We start from the raw sequence: 14215 nt of genomic DNA on the forward strand, positions 1-14215 counted from the left end.
TGAAGTGTGGTGACTCGGAGGTTTCCCCAGGGCCCCCAGGCTCAGGGCTGGAGGCAGGCACAGGGAGAAACAGCTCCCAGCCTGAGCACCAGGGGCATCCGTGTGAGTGGAGGGGACTCAGGAGCTGGATGAATGGGGGTGGCCATGGTGTTAGTCTAGGTGAGAAGGGCGAGGGACAAAAGGGCTTGGGGGGAGTGACACAGGAGGGGAGGGGCATGAGCAATGTCACAAGTAGGCCTGAGCTGGAGGACTTGGTGACAAATTAGAAGTGAAGCATGAAGGAGAAGGGAGAGCTGAGGGAGACTCTAAGGTCTCCAGCCCTGGGCTTGGGGAATGGGGGTGGGACGGCAGGGCCCTAGGGAGGGAGGGAGGAGCAGCAGACGACGCTGGGCCTGGGATGGGCAGGCCCAGGCATGCATGCATGTGGACACGTGTCCCCAGGTGGCAGCCAAGCCAGCACTGGGGCCTGCGCCTAGAGAAGGGGTCTGCTGCCTGGGGCCCAGGGCAGCTCCCGCCTTCAAGACTGAACACCCTGAGTCTGCAGATCTGTGGCCCAGGGCAGCGCTGGTCAGGGGAAGGGATGCAAGTCCAAGGGTGTCTGGTGTGGGGGGAGGGCTGGCTCCCAGCTGAGGCCAAAGTTGGCTGCTCCTGGATACCAGGCCAGCGCCTCTGGTTGGGGGATTGGTACCTGCATCATTGCCAGTCCCTGGTCTCCTGAGGGAAGGCCCTCACTACACGGGCAAAGGGGAGTCAGAAAAGCAGCCCTCTTCTGGAGACCCCTGGAGGCGGGTGGGGCAAAGCCTCGTCCGTCCTGTCCCCAAAGCAGAATAAGAGCAGGGTATCTCATAGCCTTAAAGAGCTAAGACACCCCTGCCCCCGCTGTTACAGTCTCGGGGTGAAGAGTGGACAGAGGGGTCCAGGACCAGCCCTGAGAATGGAGGTGGGGTCTGAGGAAAAGGCCACCTGGACAAGTTATCGGGGTCAGGATGGGCCAGCTCCCCATGGCCCCTGCCCCTGGACCATGGAGGTCTGAGTGCAGGGAAACCCACAGGTGTGCAGGGCCCACGGGGACTGGGAGGCAGGTGCCAGCTGTGTGACTGGATGTGAACGGGAAAATCCTGTGACACAGGTGGCCCAGAGGGGCCCAGAGGGAGAGTGTGGAGAAGGCACGGGCTTTTGTGTGACCCAGGGTGGACACTCAGCCTGGGGAGCAGGAGGCTGCCATTGCGCTGGCCCAGGGCGCCCCCTGCCGCCTGGCTGGCTGTCCCTCCCTCGGCCACTCGAATTCCCCGGCTGACATTGACGAGGAGCTGATGATGGTGCAGGAGGGGCTGGGTCACCGCAGGGCCAGCCTCTCTGGGCATGTATGCCCGGAGCTGGTGGGGAACAACAGTAAGGGGCCCAGGCGAGAAGGGGTCCCCTCCCACAGGCCTGTGAGTGGGTACCTGGAGGCCAGCTATGCTCCAGGGCAGTGCTGCGGCACAGGGGCCCACCTGCCAGCTGCCCGGACAACCTCGGGCCAGGCCAACAGGTGCCCCACCAACCAGGAATGCAGCTCCCTGACTCTGCAGCCTCCTGAGGTTCCCATGTGGCAGCCCCCCACCATGGCTGTGGTTCTCAGTCTTGCCAGCACCCACCACCCCCTTATCTGCACCAGCACTGCACATCCTGACAGGCCCCGTCGTCAGCGGGCACACATGCCAACCCACGGTCCTCACGCTGCTCACGTGGGCAACATGCAGATGTGGCCACACAGCCCTTTCTCACACCCGACTCAGTAAGCCTTCCCTGGGCACCTGCTCGGTACCTGGCAACGCCTTCCCTGGGTGAGGAGCATGAACACCCCCAGCTCACCATGGTCAATGGTGCAATCTGCACCCCCTGTGTGTGGCACACACGCTCCTAACACGCACATGTGTGCAATATGAACACACGCCCAGCAGCAGCGCAGCCTCTGGCTCAGTCAGGATTTGAAGGGGAGGTCATGGGGCAGCAAGGTTTGCTTGGTGGATTTGGGGGGGATGATGGGGTGACAGAGAAGGGAGACAGAGGGGATGTGATAGGGCAGAGGGAGGACTGAGGAGGCAGGCTGGGAGGGTGGCCAGACACTGGTGGGTGCAGGATGCGCTGCGTGGAGTCCCTTTAAGAAAACAGCTACCCGCCTCGATCATTGGGCTGGTCTCTGAGCGATCACTCACTGATCTCTGATCAGCCTGGCTTCGAATCCCAGGAACCCCAACACTCCCTCCTGACTCCCCTGGGATTAAAATGACCTGGCCAGGCAGAGGGGCATCTCCCAGGTTCTTGGGGCAGCAAGAATCAGGAATTGCTAGGGCAAGCCCCATGCCCTCTCCTTCACATCAGTGACCCCTCCCCCCATACACATATAAATAAGTTCAGCTCTGCTGATTGCATGGGTGGGGGCAGAGATCAGGAGGCGCCCACAGCTCAGCCTGGGTGCAAGCTCAGGGTGAGCAGACAAAGGGTGCAGGGGACTCGCCCCCACCCCACAGAGGAGGTGGGCTGCTGAGCTGTGGATCAGGTATGGGTGGCCGATCAACAGGACAGACGGCAGGAGAGAGGGCTGTGTAGTAAAAGGGAGAAGGGGAAGCAGCAGTGGCCCCGCGGAACATAACTCCGCCTCCTCCCACCAAGGGGGCCAGGAGCCCTAGCCGGGCCTCACAGTGCTCTCTCTGTAAGGGCTGCAAGAGCTGGGGGCTAGTGTATGCGCCTCCACGCCGGAGTGTGGACGTGTGCGAGCGTGTGTGGTGGGGACAGAGGAGGACACTGTGTTCTGGACGTGGGCAGAGGCCAGGTGCCAAGCTGGGAACTGTGAGTTGCTGAGGCAGATGCTACCGGGAAGAGGTATCTTAACCACCCTCCTCGATTTCCTGGGGACTAGGATGTGGTCAAAACCCTCTAATGTGAGACCCTCCAAGTCAGGCTTCCCCCGGCGTTGATTCAAACCCCTGACCCTGCTCCGGGGCCCTGCGGCCAGCAAACTTCCCCCGCCCGGGGGCGTGGGGCACCTACATTCGCCAGCCTCGCGTGCTGACAGCAGCTCCCGGACTTGGCAGAACCCAGGATTCTGGGGAAGCGCGCGGCGAAGCTGCGCAGCAACGAGAGGCGGCCCCCGCGTCCCTCCTCGTAAAGTTTGGCCTCGGGGGGCTTCCAACCTGGTCCAGCAACGCGACTCAGGGACACCTCCCACCCCCAGAACCAAGCGTTCGCACGGACGGTCCCCCGCAAGCCTCCGTGCACGTGACTCACCCGAACCACGGAGCCAGGCGGCGAGGACTATGCCCAGAAGCGCTGGCCACAGGCCGGGCCGGACGGCCATGGCCGCGGGCGAGCGGGCGGGCCGGGCACGGCGCCCCGCGGGCGGTAGGGCGGCTTTCAGAGCCTCAGCCCAGAGCCCCAGCCCGGGGCGCCCTCGGGCCCATGCCAGCGGACCGAGCTGCCTCTGGGCGGCCGGCTACGGGGCACACGCGGCGCGTGGCTCCCCTGGGCACCTGGAGCTCAGCAATGCAGCCGGGGCGGAGCGCAGCGCCAGCCGCGCCGCGCACCGACCAGCCGCCGCGCGGACCCCGCAGCCGGGGAGCCGGCCGGCGGGCGCCGGAAAACCAGGACTGGAGTAACGGAGCGGGGCAGTGACAGGGCGGGGCGGAGGGGGGAGGAAGGAGGGGCCGGGCCGCCCCGAGCTGCGTTCGGGGGCCACCTCCGGCTCCGGTGATCCCTCTCGGCAATGCCCTGGGCTCTCCGGGGAGGGTTTGGGGTAGTGGGCGGGGAGGCCTCCCACCGCCCCTCGCGGTCTCCAGGGACCGAGCCAGAAGTCTGAAACCCGGGGTGGATCAGTTCTCGGATCCGGGCTCTCCCGGGCCCGTCAGCCTGCGCACAGGTGGCTCGGGAGGGGCCGGGGGCTGCGGCGACCCCCGCGCAGCGCCAGCCTGCAGAGAGCAGCTCAGGGCAGGGGTGCGCGGGGCAGGTTCCGCTGCAGTCCTCTCCCTCCACCCCACACGACTTCCGCCTCCCGGCCGCGCTCGGAGGCCGTCAGCGCGCTGCGGTACGCCACCAGCCCGCTGCTTGGATAAGGGACTGCGGGAGAGCACCCGGATTCCCGGCCAGCCCGCAGAGGTGCCCTGGCAGGCCAGACTTGCCAGGCCAGTCCCAAGCACGTAGCCTGGTGGACCCCAGCGTTACCCAAGGTTTTCCTAAACCCGCGGCGACGTTTGCTAAAGGAAAACAACCCCAGGGCGCAGCACAACTGACGGCGCGCGGTATTTGCGCCCTGAGCGCGCACAGGCTGGAGACGTGGGCGTGAAGGAACCAGCTGGATTTTGGGAAGTAGAGAGACCTGGAGTAGGTTCTAGGTGCTTCCGCCTTCCAGCTCTTTGACCTTGGGCAAGTCGAGTCATCTACCAAAGCCTCCAATAGTGACCACCGCTGGAGTTTCCTGTTCCCCACCCCCATCCCCTAACCGTGTTAAAATAAACAAGAGGGTTGCCTTGAAAAAAAAAAAAGGAAATGACAAACGCGCACCAAGTGCACCAGGCGAGTGGTCAGAAAAATCGAGTCCTGCTCTGGGTCGGGAGGGGTATGAGAAGGTCGAAGGCAGGCTCGCAGACGGAAACGCCTGCAGCGGCCAGGCGATAATGTGAATTGGAGCTGCACGCTGGGCGATGTAAGAATGGTCTTTGCTTCCACAGAGATATGCGGTCTTCTATATTTCTTGATACACGAGGCCCTCTCTCGGTCTTTTGTTTCCCACTATTGATAGAAAAGGGTTATGAGAAATGTTTTTGCCTTCCTCTTAACTCTCCTGTAAAAAACATCAGCCAATGTCCAGATACACATCTGCAGGCTCAGGGCTTCAGTGCTGGGGGGGACAACACTGAACACAGGGGGGACAGCTCTGGGGACTGCGGACAGGACCCCATCTAAAAGGATAGCTGGCTTTTCTTGCTCCACGTGCCAGTTGGGGGGAGTGGACTATAACCCAGGACAGGCCACACCTTCCAATTTCCCTACAGATTTCAATACAAAATCATTGTGTGTGAAATCTTTTGATTTAAAATCTTTAACTGAAAAATAAAAGAATATTTAAACTTGTCAAAATGTCCACAAATATGCACCAGCTTCTGGTTTTTCAGCTCTGCTTTGGGGGTTGCTTGCACGTGCTCTGTCAGGAGGGCCTGATCTAGCCAACTGGACTGTGCACGTGCGCGTGCGCGCCGCCTCAGGGGGGTCAGTGTGTGCCCGGCCCCACCCTGTCCCAGGGAAGAGCTGGGTAGGTGAGGTGGCACAGCAGCAGCACCTGCCTTGGGGCCTCTAAGAGGGGGGCAGGGTTAGGAACTGGGGCGTCGGCACTGGCGGGGCAGGGCTGAGGATGGAGAACTGAGTTTGGGGGCCTGACTGTGATATGATAACATAATGGTGTCTGCGGGGCTCTGCTAGGTCCTTTCTGACATCTGTAATCTGGTTTGTTCCTCACACTCGGCCCTGGTGAGTAAACATTCTATCCCCATTGTACAGGTGACTCAGGCTGACCGGGAGGGCAGTGCCTAATGCCCATGGCCAGCCCTGTCTTACTCCGTGATTGCAGGGCTAGCCCAGACGGCTCCCTGGGAAGTTCGATTTCAATGTCCGCTCTCTTTCCATTTCCTCCTGCTGCAATTTCTGCTCTGGGATTAAAATTTGGGAATAAGGTTTGGGGTACTGGAAAGGAAAGGTTCTCCTTTTTTCAGTTTGACTGATCTCTTCCCTTCTCTGGTTCTCTCTCTTCAGCCCTGTAGCAGTCAGGATAGACTAGGTTATGCCGTGGTAACAAATTGGTCCTCCAGTCTCAGTGGCTCAGATCAGCAAAGGTTTATTTCTCATTTGTCCAATATGGGTCTGCTGCTCCGGATCATCCTTCCTCGCTGACCCCGGCTGATGAAGCAGTCATCCTCTGGTCAGTGAGGAAGAGGAAAAGGGAGCTCTAGAAACACACCCACCAGAAATCAAAGGCTCAGCCCACAAATGACACATATCGCTTTCACCCACAATTCATTGACCCCCACCCCAGCCCTACTGCAAGAGGGTCAGAAAGAGCAATCCTGCCACGTCCCCGAAGGCAGCCATGGAAATGCATGAACTATAGTGTTCGTGACAGACGGTGTTCAAGCCCTGCCCCTGCCTGGCTCTGTCCTGGCCACGTGGCGTCCCTTGTGTTTTCCCGGCATCCAAGCTCATCCCCACATTTAGGATTTCCCATTTGCTTCGCTTCTGGGAACACTCTGTCCCCAGAACATCACACGCTGGCTCCGTGTTGTCACACAGATCTGAGCTCAGCTGTCCCCACCCAAGTGGTCCTCAGGGGGTGTCCAGGAAAGGGGCAGAGTGCCCTTGCAGAGATGGGGGGGGGTGCGTGTTTCACCTGAATTCTGCTTAAGAATCAGGAGGGCTGCCAGGAAGGCCTTGTCCCAGACTTAGAGGTAAACGGCTAAATGGGAGGAAGGTCCCTGACATCCCCAACTTCCTTTGCCCTTGACCTCCAGACTCCAGGGGAGGGAAGGGGCAAACCACAACTAGGTGGTACCTGTCACCGCATGTCTGTAGCCTCCTTGCAATATCCCAGTGACAGGGCGTAGTTGTCACCTCCTGCCGTTGTCCTGGCCAGGAGTCTCTCTCTCCAGGGAGCAAGAATCTGCCTCTCACTGGGTTTACTTTCTGGGGCCACACCAAGCATGTCTGAGCCCTCTTTTGATTCTGTTATTTCAGAAGACTCTTTCTTCTTTTACTTCAGAACACAAAGTCTGGGTCTACCCCGAAGTTTTCCTCTCCCGGGCCAAACATTTCTGCTGCTGTCACCAGCATGGCAGCAGGGCTCTGGGGCCCGCGCGGCTGCTGTCCCGCAGGGCTGCCCCTCGGAAGGCATCTCTCGAAGGGAGCTGGAGCATCACCTGCCCATGTGGCCTGGTGCACAAGCTCATTTCTAGAACTTTTGTTGGAAGTGATGAGAGAAAGAAATTTTTTCTTGCAGGAAGAGGAGATCCTGGAGCTGCCATGATGTGAGGAGCGCCCGTCTGAGACTGGGCAGAGGAGAGCAGAGCCTGGAGAGGAGGGAAGTGCCGGACCCTGGTTCATCAGTCTAGACCTCTGGGTCCAGCTACTCCTGAAGCTGTCAGATATGTCCCTGCTTTTTCAGTTACATGAGCCAATACATTCCCCTCTTTTGTTGTTAAGCCCATTTGAGTTTCTTTCCTTTGCATTTGAAAAAATGATACAGAATTATCCTTTCTTGATGCCTGTTCTTGAGCCTTTCCTAGGGTAGGGCAGGCACTTGTTAGTGCGCACTGTTTGCAAGGCTCAGTGCTACCCACTGGGGGAAGCTGCCACCCGTGGGAGAATACACGTGTGCACACGGGTGTGGGTCAGGGTGGGGTGACCGCCTGGCCATCAGGCAGGCGAACACGTGTGGGGTTGCGTGGGAAAATGAAACTGGGAACAACCCCCCTTCAGAGGACCCCCAGCAACGTCTGGACCAGTCCTTTTTGCACACTGAACCCCATCACCCAATCCCCATACCCTGAGACAAACACATACACGCACACTCACATAGCATGCCAACACCCACCGAGTATCTGCTTCTCACATAGATGCACTTCCCACGCCCGACTCGCACAGGTGCATGCCTGCAACATACACGTGAAAACATGTCCAAGACCCCGTTTCTTTCCTGCACAGGCCACTCACGTGCCCATTCTCTACGGCGCCTCGTGCTGCTGAGAACCTCGCACCTGCGCCTCCCTGGTGCCTCTGCCCAGCAACTGAGACCACGCCTTGTAGCCTTCAGGACCAAGGACAGCGCCTGGCACGTCTTGAGCCCTTCCCGGGTGCCCAGCACAGGTCTGAGCTCCTTACCTGGTGTATGTCTTTCGATTCTCACAGCCTCTTATGAAGTAGATGCTGTGATCGTGCTCACTGCACTGATACAACAACTGAGGCCCGGAGAGGAGATGTAACTTGCCTAAATTCACCCACGTGGTCAGGGATGGAACAAGGATTTAAGTGTAAAGGCTGCTCTAGATTGTCATTTGCTGAATGATCGCAAGAATGTTCTAACAAATGGTTTTATTAGAGATACGTGCTCCTGTGGTGTATGTGCTATCTCTCCCCCCACCTCTCTCTCTCTCTCTCTCTCTCACACACACACACACACACATACATACACATACTCAGAAACACACACACAGAAATACACCCAGAGACAACCTTTGCAGCTCCATGAGCTCTGCGGCACCTGGAACTCTCAGGTCTCCCTGGCTGCACAGCCCTTTTCTAGTGTCCCTCCTGGGCACTCAGGCAGGTCTGGGGGCGAAGCGATCCCTGCTGAGGGGCCTGTGCAAAGAAGGGGGCGGAAACTTGTCAGGAAGGGGGCAGGAGCCGAGGAGGAGGAGAAGAGGAGGAGGCTGGGGTTGGGCCATGGGGAAATCTGGCACTGTGCCCTCCGCAGATGACCTGATGAGCATTTTGCAGAGTTAATTTCATTAGCATCTCTGGGAGATGAACAATTAGCAAGATGCTCTGATGCCTTTAAAAGCATAAGAAAGGGAGAGGGACGCCCTCCTGGCTTCCCTACCAGACTGCAGCGCCACCCCCGCCCCAGACCCCCAACGCTCTTTCTCCAGGTTCCCTCCATCTCCATCTCTCCTCCCCTTGCACCTCACCTCCCCCTCTTCTGCTCACTTCTAACCTCAGCCCACCCCCCTCAGCCGCCACAATGTCCCCTCCTTTGCTCTTGCTGGACCACTGGCCACAGAGAGTCGATTGGTCCCCTGTGTTCTGACCACTTGGATACCCAGGTCTGGGGCTTGGCACTGGTCCAGCCCTCCAGAGAGGCAGGGCCTCTCTCTGGCACCTGTGAAGGGCAGGGCCAGGTAGGGGGTCTCTGTTTTTGGTTGATTTTGCTACCAGCTCCATTGCAACTCCCAGATGGGGTTCATTCCAATCTCAGGGCTGGTCCAGTGGGCAGGGCTTGGAAACCTGCCTCCTCTCCCAGTGTCTGGTCCACTGGGACCCCAGGACTAGGCAGGGGGCTAGGGCTTCCAGGAGGGAGGGGCAGGACAGCCGAGAAGGGCATGTGTGGCCCTACCCAACAGATGGAGAATGGGGTGCGGGCACCCTGGGTGAGTGTTTCAGACTGCAGACTCCATCTGTGTCTTCTGCGAGTCCTGGTCAGGGGGGTGGACTCTGGTCCAGCTGCCAAATCTCCTTTGGGGAGCCCTGGGGTATCTCTGACATAGGAAGCCCTTGATGGCCAGGACCCCAGCCTTTGTGGGTTGATTCTGAGCTCTCAGAACTGGGTGGGGCTCCAAAAAGACCCTCTCCCTCACAGACTAGGTGGCCCCTGATTGTCCTAAACTCCCTTCTGCCCCCGAGTCCTGCCCCAGCCAGGGCACCAGAATCCCCAGGGAGGTTGCTAAAACCTGGATTTCTGGACTCCCTCCCAGTACTACTGCAGGATCTGCAAAAGGGAGGGGAAGGAATCTGCATTTTCAGAGGGATCCAGCTGGGCCCGTGAGGCTGGGAATCATGGTGCACGTTGGCAGGGTCCCAGGCCCTTGGGGTCACAGAATCTCTTGCTCTGCACCATGAATTCTCAACAGGGACAATATTGCCCCCAAAGGGGCAGAAATTGGTTCTTTGGGGGTGGAGGTGGGAGAAAAACATCTGACTTTTTCCTTATAAAGCACAGATCTATCTGTGGTGCATAAACAGACCTGCAGTGTATCTGTGGCATTACGACTTCAGAGAGGAGGCGGCAGAGAAAAAATGGCCACAAGGCTCCTCGTGAGGTGGTGGTGAAAAATAGGTAGAGAAACACAACAGGTTGAGAAAGGTCCTAAAAAACAAGCTCATCATGCACACCCCGCTCCACACGCGGACACATACCCGCACACACACACAGATGCCCACCTGCATGAGCCCTATACACGCAAAGGCATGGGCAGGCTTCTCTCTCACGCGCATGCAGGTGCACGCACACCCAGCCTCCTCCTCCCCCCACACGGGCATCAGGAGGCTCCAGTAACACTGTGTTCATGAACAGGAGACTAGGTGAGGATTTAATAAGCTTTCAGATAAATAAATATAGAAAAACCCCTTCCCGGGCCTTCTCACTTCTTAGTAATGTGACATCCCCGCCTTCACGCTTCTTGAGAGCGGAGGAGCCCCGTGGCGTCTTCTGCACGCAGGCGTGTTTCTGCGGCGCTGCGTGCTCTCCTCGTGGCTGTGAGGGACAATGGTGTGCCTGCAGCTGGTGTGCTCGCGTCTGGGAAGTGAGTGATGAGTGTGGGGCGGGGACTGGTCAGGAAGGAGTGTGTGTGCTTGCACAAGCGTGTGCGTGTGGGGGTGACTCTCAGGTCTTTGCCAGACAGTGGGTCTTCAAATTCTCCCCGGTCATCGCTGCTTCCTGCGTCAACGCGCCGTGCAGGCACGCTCCAGCAGTGTGTGCTGAGTGAATGAGCGGATGAACGACTGAATAAATGGACCTCATTTACCAGGCATCCTGACCTCTGTTCTCTTAACGAAACCTCATAAATGGTCCCATGCCCTACATACGATTGTACTCATTTTACAGATGAGAAAACTGAGGCTCGGGGCAAGCGAGGCAGCACCTGTGGCACCGGCGCCCCGTAAGTGGTAGTCAGACAACATCTTCTAGTCGGTTCCAGGCTTTGCCCAGCGCACGTTACAGGAACTTGGGAGACCTAAGTGGGGAGGCCTGGGCTGAGTTCTCTTTAGCCACCTTGTGCAGGGTCACGTGCAGAAAGGCTGCCGAAGAGGCAGCTATGTTGGAATCCAGAACCCACGGCAACACTCTACTAAAAGGCTCTGACAACCCGCACCCACTTTTTCCTCTGCTCCACCCCCGGCACCCAGAGCCCACGGCTCTGACCCCCCAGGCCAGCTGAGGGTAGCGAACTGCAGACCCGTGATGCTCACCCAGTGCAGCGATTCTGACTCAGTCCCTCGGGGGTTGGTATATACTGTGTGCCAAGGTTAATTAAACTGGTAATTAGAAGGAGAGATGCTTAATCTAGCTGGTTAATAAAATAACCCCCTTTGCAGGAGCACATGGACGCTGTCACTCCGGCGGGAGGAAGCACAGATGCGGCGGTCCGGGCGCTGCGGGATCAGTGGAGCAGAACGCTCCCGATTCCTCCAGGCCTGGCTCCCGGCTCTCCCTGCTCCCCAAGTCCTGGAATTGACTCTGGGTCTGCCTCAGCCTCCCCAGGAGGCAGCTGCTAGGGGGCTCAGGTCTGGGAGGGCAGCTGGAGGCACTCATCCCAGGGAAGCTCGGAGGGCTGTGTGCAGGGCGGGGCCCAAGTGGAGGTGGGGGCGGGGCTCTTGTACCAGGGGGTCCGCTCTCCTGCTCTTTCATGACCCTTTCTGCCACTCCTCCGCAGTTAGGTCTGACCCTCACACTGCAAATGACATCCGCGGCGTGGGTTGGGGGGGAGGTATCTTTTAAAATTAATTTGAAATTTCACATATAAAACATGAATACCTTGTTTTTGTAAAACAAAAAAAAATGCCTACAAATAACTGGGCTTTAAACCTCAGGCATTTCTCTGGTGGAAGGCTGGCATGTGGTCTTCTGGGCCTTTCTCTGCATATTCACAAGTATATATGTTGATGTAACTGGACAGAGTTTTGCTTAGTTTTAGAGTTTTACAGTGTGGCGCCTTACTGCACGCATGTCTCCTCGGTGTGCTCCCCGCAACCCCGCCACTCAACAGCTGGTGATTTCTTCACCCACCGCGACGGGGTTTTACAGATAGGGAGAGGAGCCTCCTTTGCTCTTGGGATCTCATGCTCAGAATGGCCTGGGACCCGAAGCACGGCGCTCCTGACTGTGGTCTCAGTCCAGTGGGTCCTTCCTATCCCCCACAGGGCCATTGCCCATGGCCCTGCCTGCTGGAACGCTTCCCAGACCCTGTCTCTCCTCAGGGACTGGAACAAGCTAGGGTCACAGTAGCACCCCCTCTTTCCCCCAACCTCTGTCCCAGAGACTCCAGCTCCAGGGCAGCCCACAGTGGGCTGTGTGCGGGGGGGGGGGGGGCCACCACACACCACTTCACAGCCACCCCACCAACCCTGCAGGCCCCTGAGCTTAGATGAGAGATCCTCAAAGGGACAGGCCACCTTCTGCTACCCACCTCCCAAAACAGCCCTGGGGGACAGGGCCTGCCCAACACAGCTCCTTGGAGGCTGTCCTGAGGGCTGAACTCACCTGCATGGCTGCCAGGAAAGGGGGCGGCAAGCTCTCTCCTGCTCCTGGGGACAGTGACAGCACCCAGCCAGTACCCAGCCAGTGGGCAGCAGGCCTCCGGCAAAGGCGGGCGTGAGCCCATGCAGGAGAAGGGGTTTCATCAACCTCCTGGCGACCAGCTGGTTGAATGGGCTTCGACCTCAGGTAAATCAGGACCTGAGCGGGCAGCATTGAGGCTGCCGTGCGTGAGCGGCTGTGAGGTGGGGTCTTTCGCTGCCAGAGCTCCAAGTCAATTCCTGTTCTAAAGGGGTAACAGGGCACAGTGTTTTAGGGACAAGAAACAGGTTAGAGATGAGCTCAGTCCAGCTGTCCATCCATCCATTCCCTCGTCCACTCACCCAGCCACCCGTTTACCCACCCACCCACCCAGCCATGCACCCCCCACTCCGCCCTCCGCCCATCCAGCCACACACTCATTCACACACCAAGTACGTCTTGGTCCCCCGCTACGGGCCAGGGCCTGTGCTGCATGTAGAGCCCATTTCCTGGGTCTGGTTCTCCCAGTGCAGGTGGCAGGCAGGAGAGGAACTAGCAATAAATAAGCCAACAAACAAACCAAGGAGATAATTCCAGCTGGTGAAGGATCTAAAATGGGTAAAGTGAGACAGTAGAGGGAGAAGGTGTGGGGTGCGTGCGTTCCGGAGCGGCTAGGAAAGTCTCTGAGGAGGTGTTGTTTCAGCGGAGCGATGAGAAGGTGGCAGCTACTGGGGGGAAAGTGTTTTGGGCAGAGGGGGCAGCAAGTGAGAAGCATCCACGAAGGAAAGGATCTTGGTGTTGTGTGACCAGAGGAAGGGCAGTGCAGCTGGAGCCCCTGAGGAAGCAGGAGGGGACAAGGCTGGGGGTGGGGCGGGGGGAGGTGTCTGACTGTGGGAGGAGACCAGATAGCAGGCACCCTTGAGCCGGCAGGGGAATCGCCACCATTCCAAGAGCAAAGGGAAGCCAGTGGAGGTTCAGGCCCCGGGGCGAGGCGAGGATCTCTGTCTGAAACTCCTTCCTCCGGCTGCCTTGTGGTGATGACTGTGAGAGGGTGTGCGGCCAGTGATTTCTAAGCCCCCTTCAGAACCCTGAAGTCCCCATCCTGCTCCTATTCTACAACAACATTAAGGATGATCTGTAGCATGTGAAGGATGTTTTCACCGTTTTCAAATCACGTTTGTGGACTGGTTCTATGTAAGTCTCACAGCAGCCCCAGTCAATACGGTCCCAGGGAAGCGGCCTCCTCCGAGCCCCATGGGGCAGTGCAGATTGGAGCCTCGGGGGGCGGTGCCAGCTGCAAGGGGAAGGTGCACCATGGATCTTGTCATCAAATGTTGTTTGCCAGCCGGACTCCAGAACCTCTGGTCTGGCAGTGGGGCTCCCTTTTCCTCTGGAGAGCCTTCCCCGCCACCGCTCGGTGGATCCGTGGTTCAGAGAAAGCCACTCCTGCCCCTGGCTCCAGGGGCGGCCAGTCAGAGCTTCCCGGTTTCCCAGAGGCTCCCGGTTTCCCAGAGGCTCCTGGTTTCCACAGTGGTTGGCTTAGGGTGGGGCTGCAGTTTGTATGAACAAAGATAAATCCTGGGACTTACGCTGGGCCTTATACGGGAGATGCTCCCCTCCAGGTGGGATTGGTCATCTGTCAGCCCAGGGGCCTGTGGTGGCAAATGACCACCCATGGATGAAAAGCCTGCCCGAGAAGGGAGCCCCATAGAGGAGACTCATTCTGTTGGAGCACCTTGATCCAGCCATGCCTGAGACCACACTGACCCTGCATTGGGGGCTTTTCAGATATAAGAGACAATGAACACCCTTTGGAATGTGAGCCAGTTTGAGGTGGATTTCTGACCCTTGAAGCCAAGGGACGTCATCAGTTCACCTGGTACGACCCTTGGAGGGTTGGTTGTGAAAACACTCTCACACATA

At 58.4% G+C, this 14215-nt stretch overlaps 1 protein-coding gene across 2 annotated transcripts in view; it reads right to left on the minus strand.

Annotated features, from left to right (window-relative positions):
* The window catches only part of UNC5A (unc-5 netrin receptor A), a 52311-nt gene extending 48885 nt beyond the window's left edge, over nt 1-3426 (minus strand). The window contains exon 1 of one of the 2 annotated variants that reach the window (XM_045825398.1): nt 3271-3426. In XM_045825398.1, the coding sequence (XP_045681354.1) occupies nt 3271-3340 (70 nt within the window). In that variant the 5' untranslated portion in view covers nt 3341-3426. The remainder of the gene's footprint in view (nt 1-3270) is intronic. The other variant, XM_045825409.1, reaches the window with a different exon arrangement.
* Between the last annotated feature and the right edge of the window lie 10789 nt (nt 3427-14215).

Source organism: Phyllostomus hastatus, unplaced genomic scaffold, assembly GCF_019186645.2.
Source record: "Phyllostomus hastatus isolate PE091 unplaced genomic scaffold, TTU_PhHast_1.1 phas_contig_150, whole genome shotgun sequence".
NCBI lineage: Eukaryota > Metazoa > Chordata > Mammalia > Chiroptera > Phyllostomidae > Phyllostomus > Phyllostomus hastatus.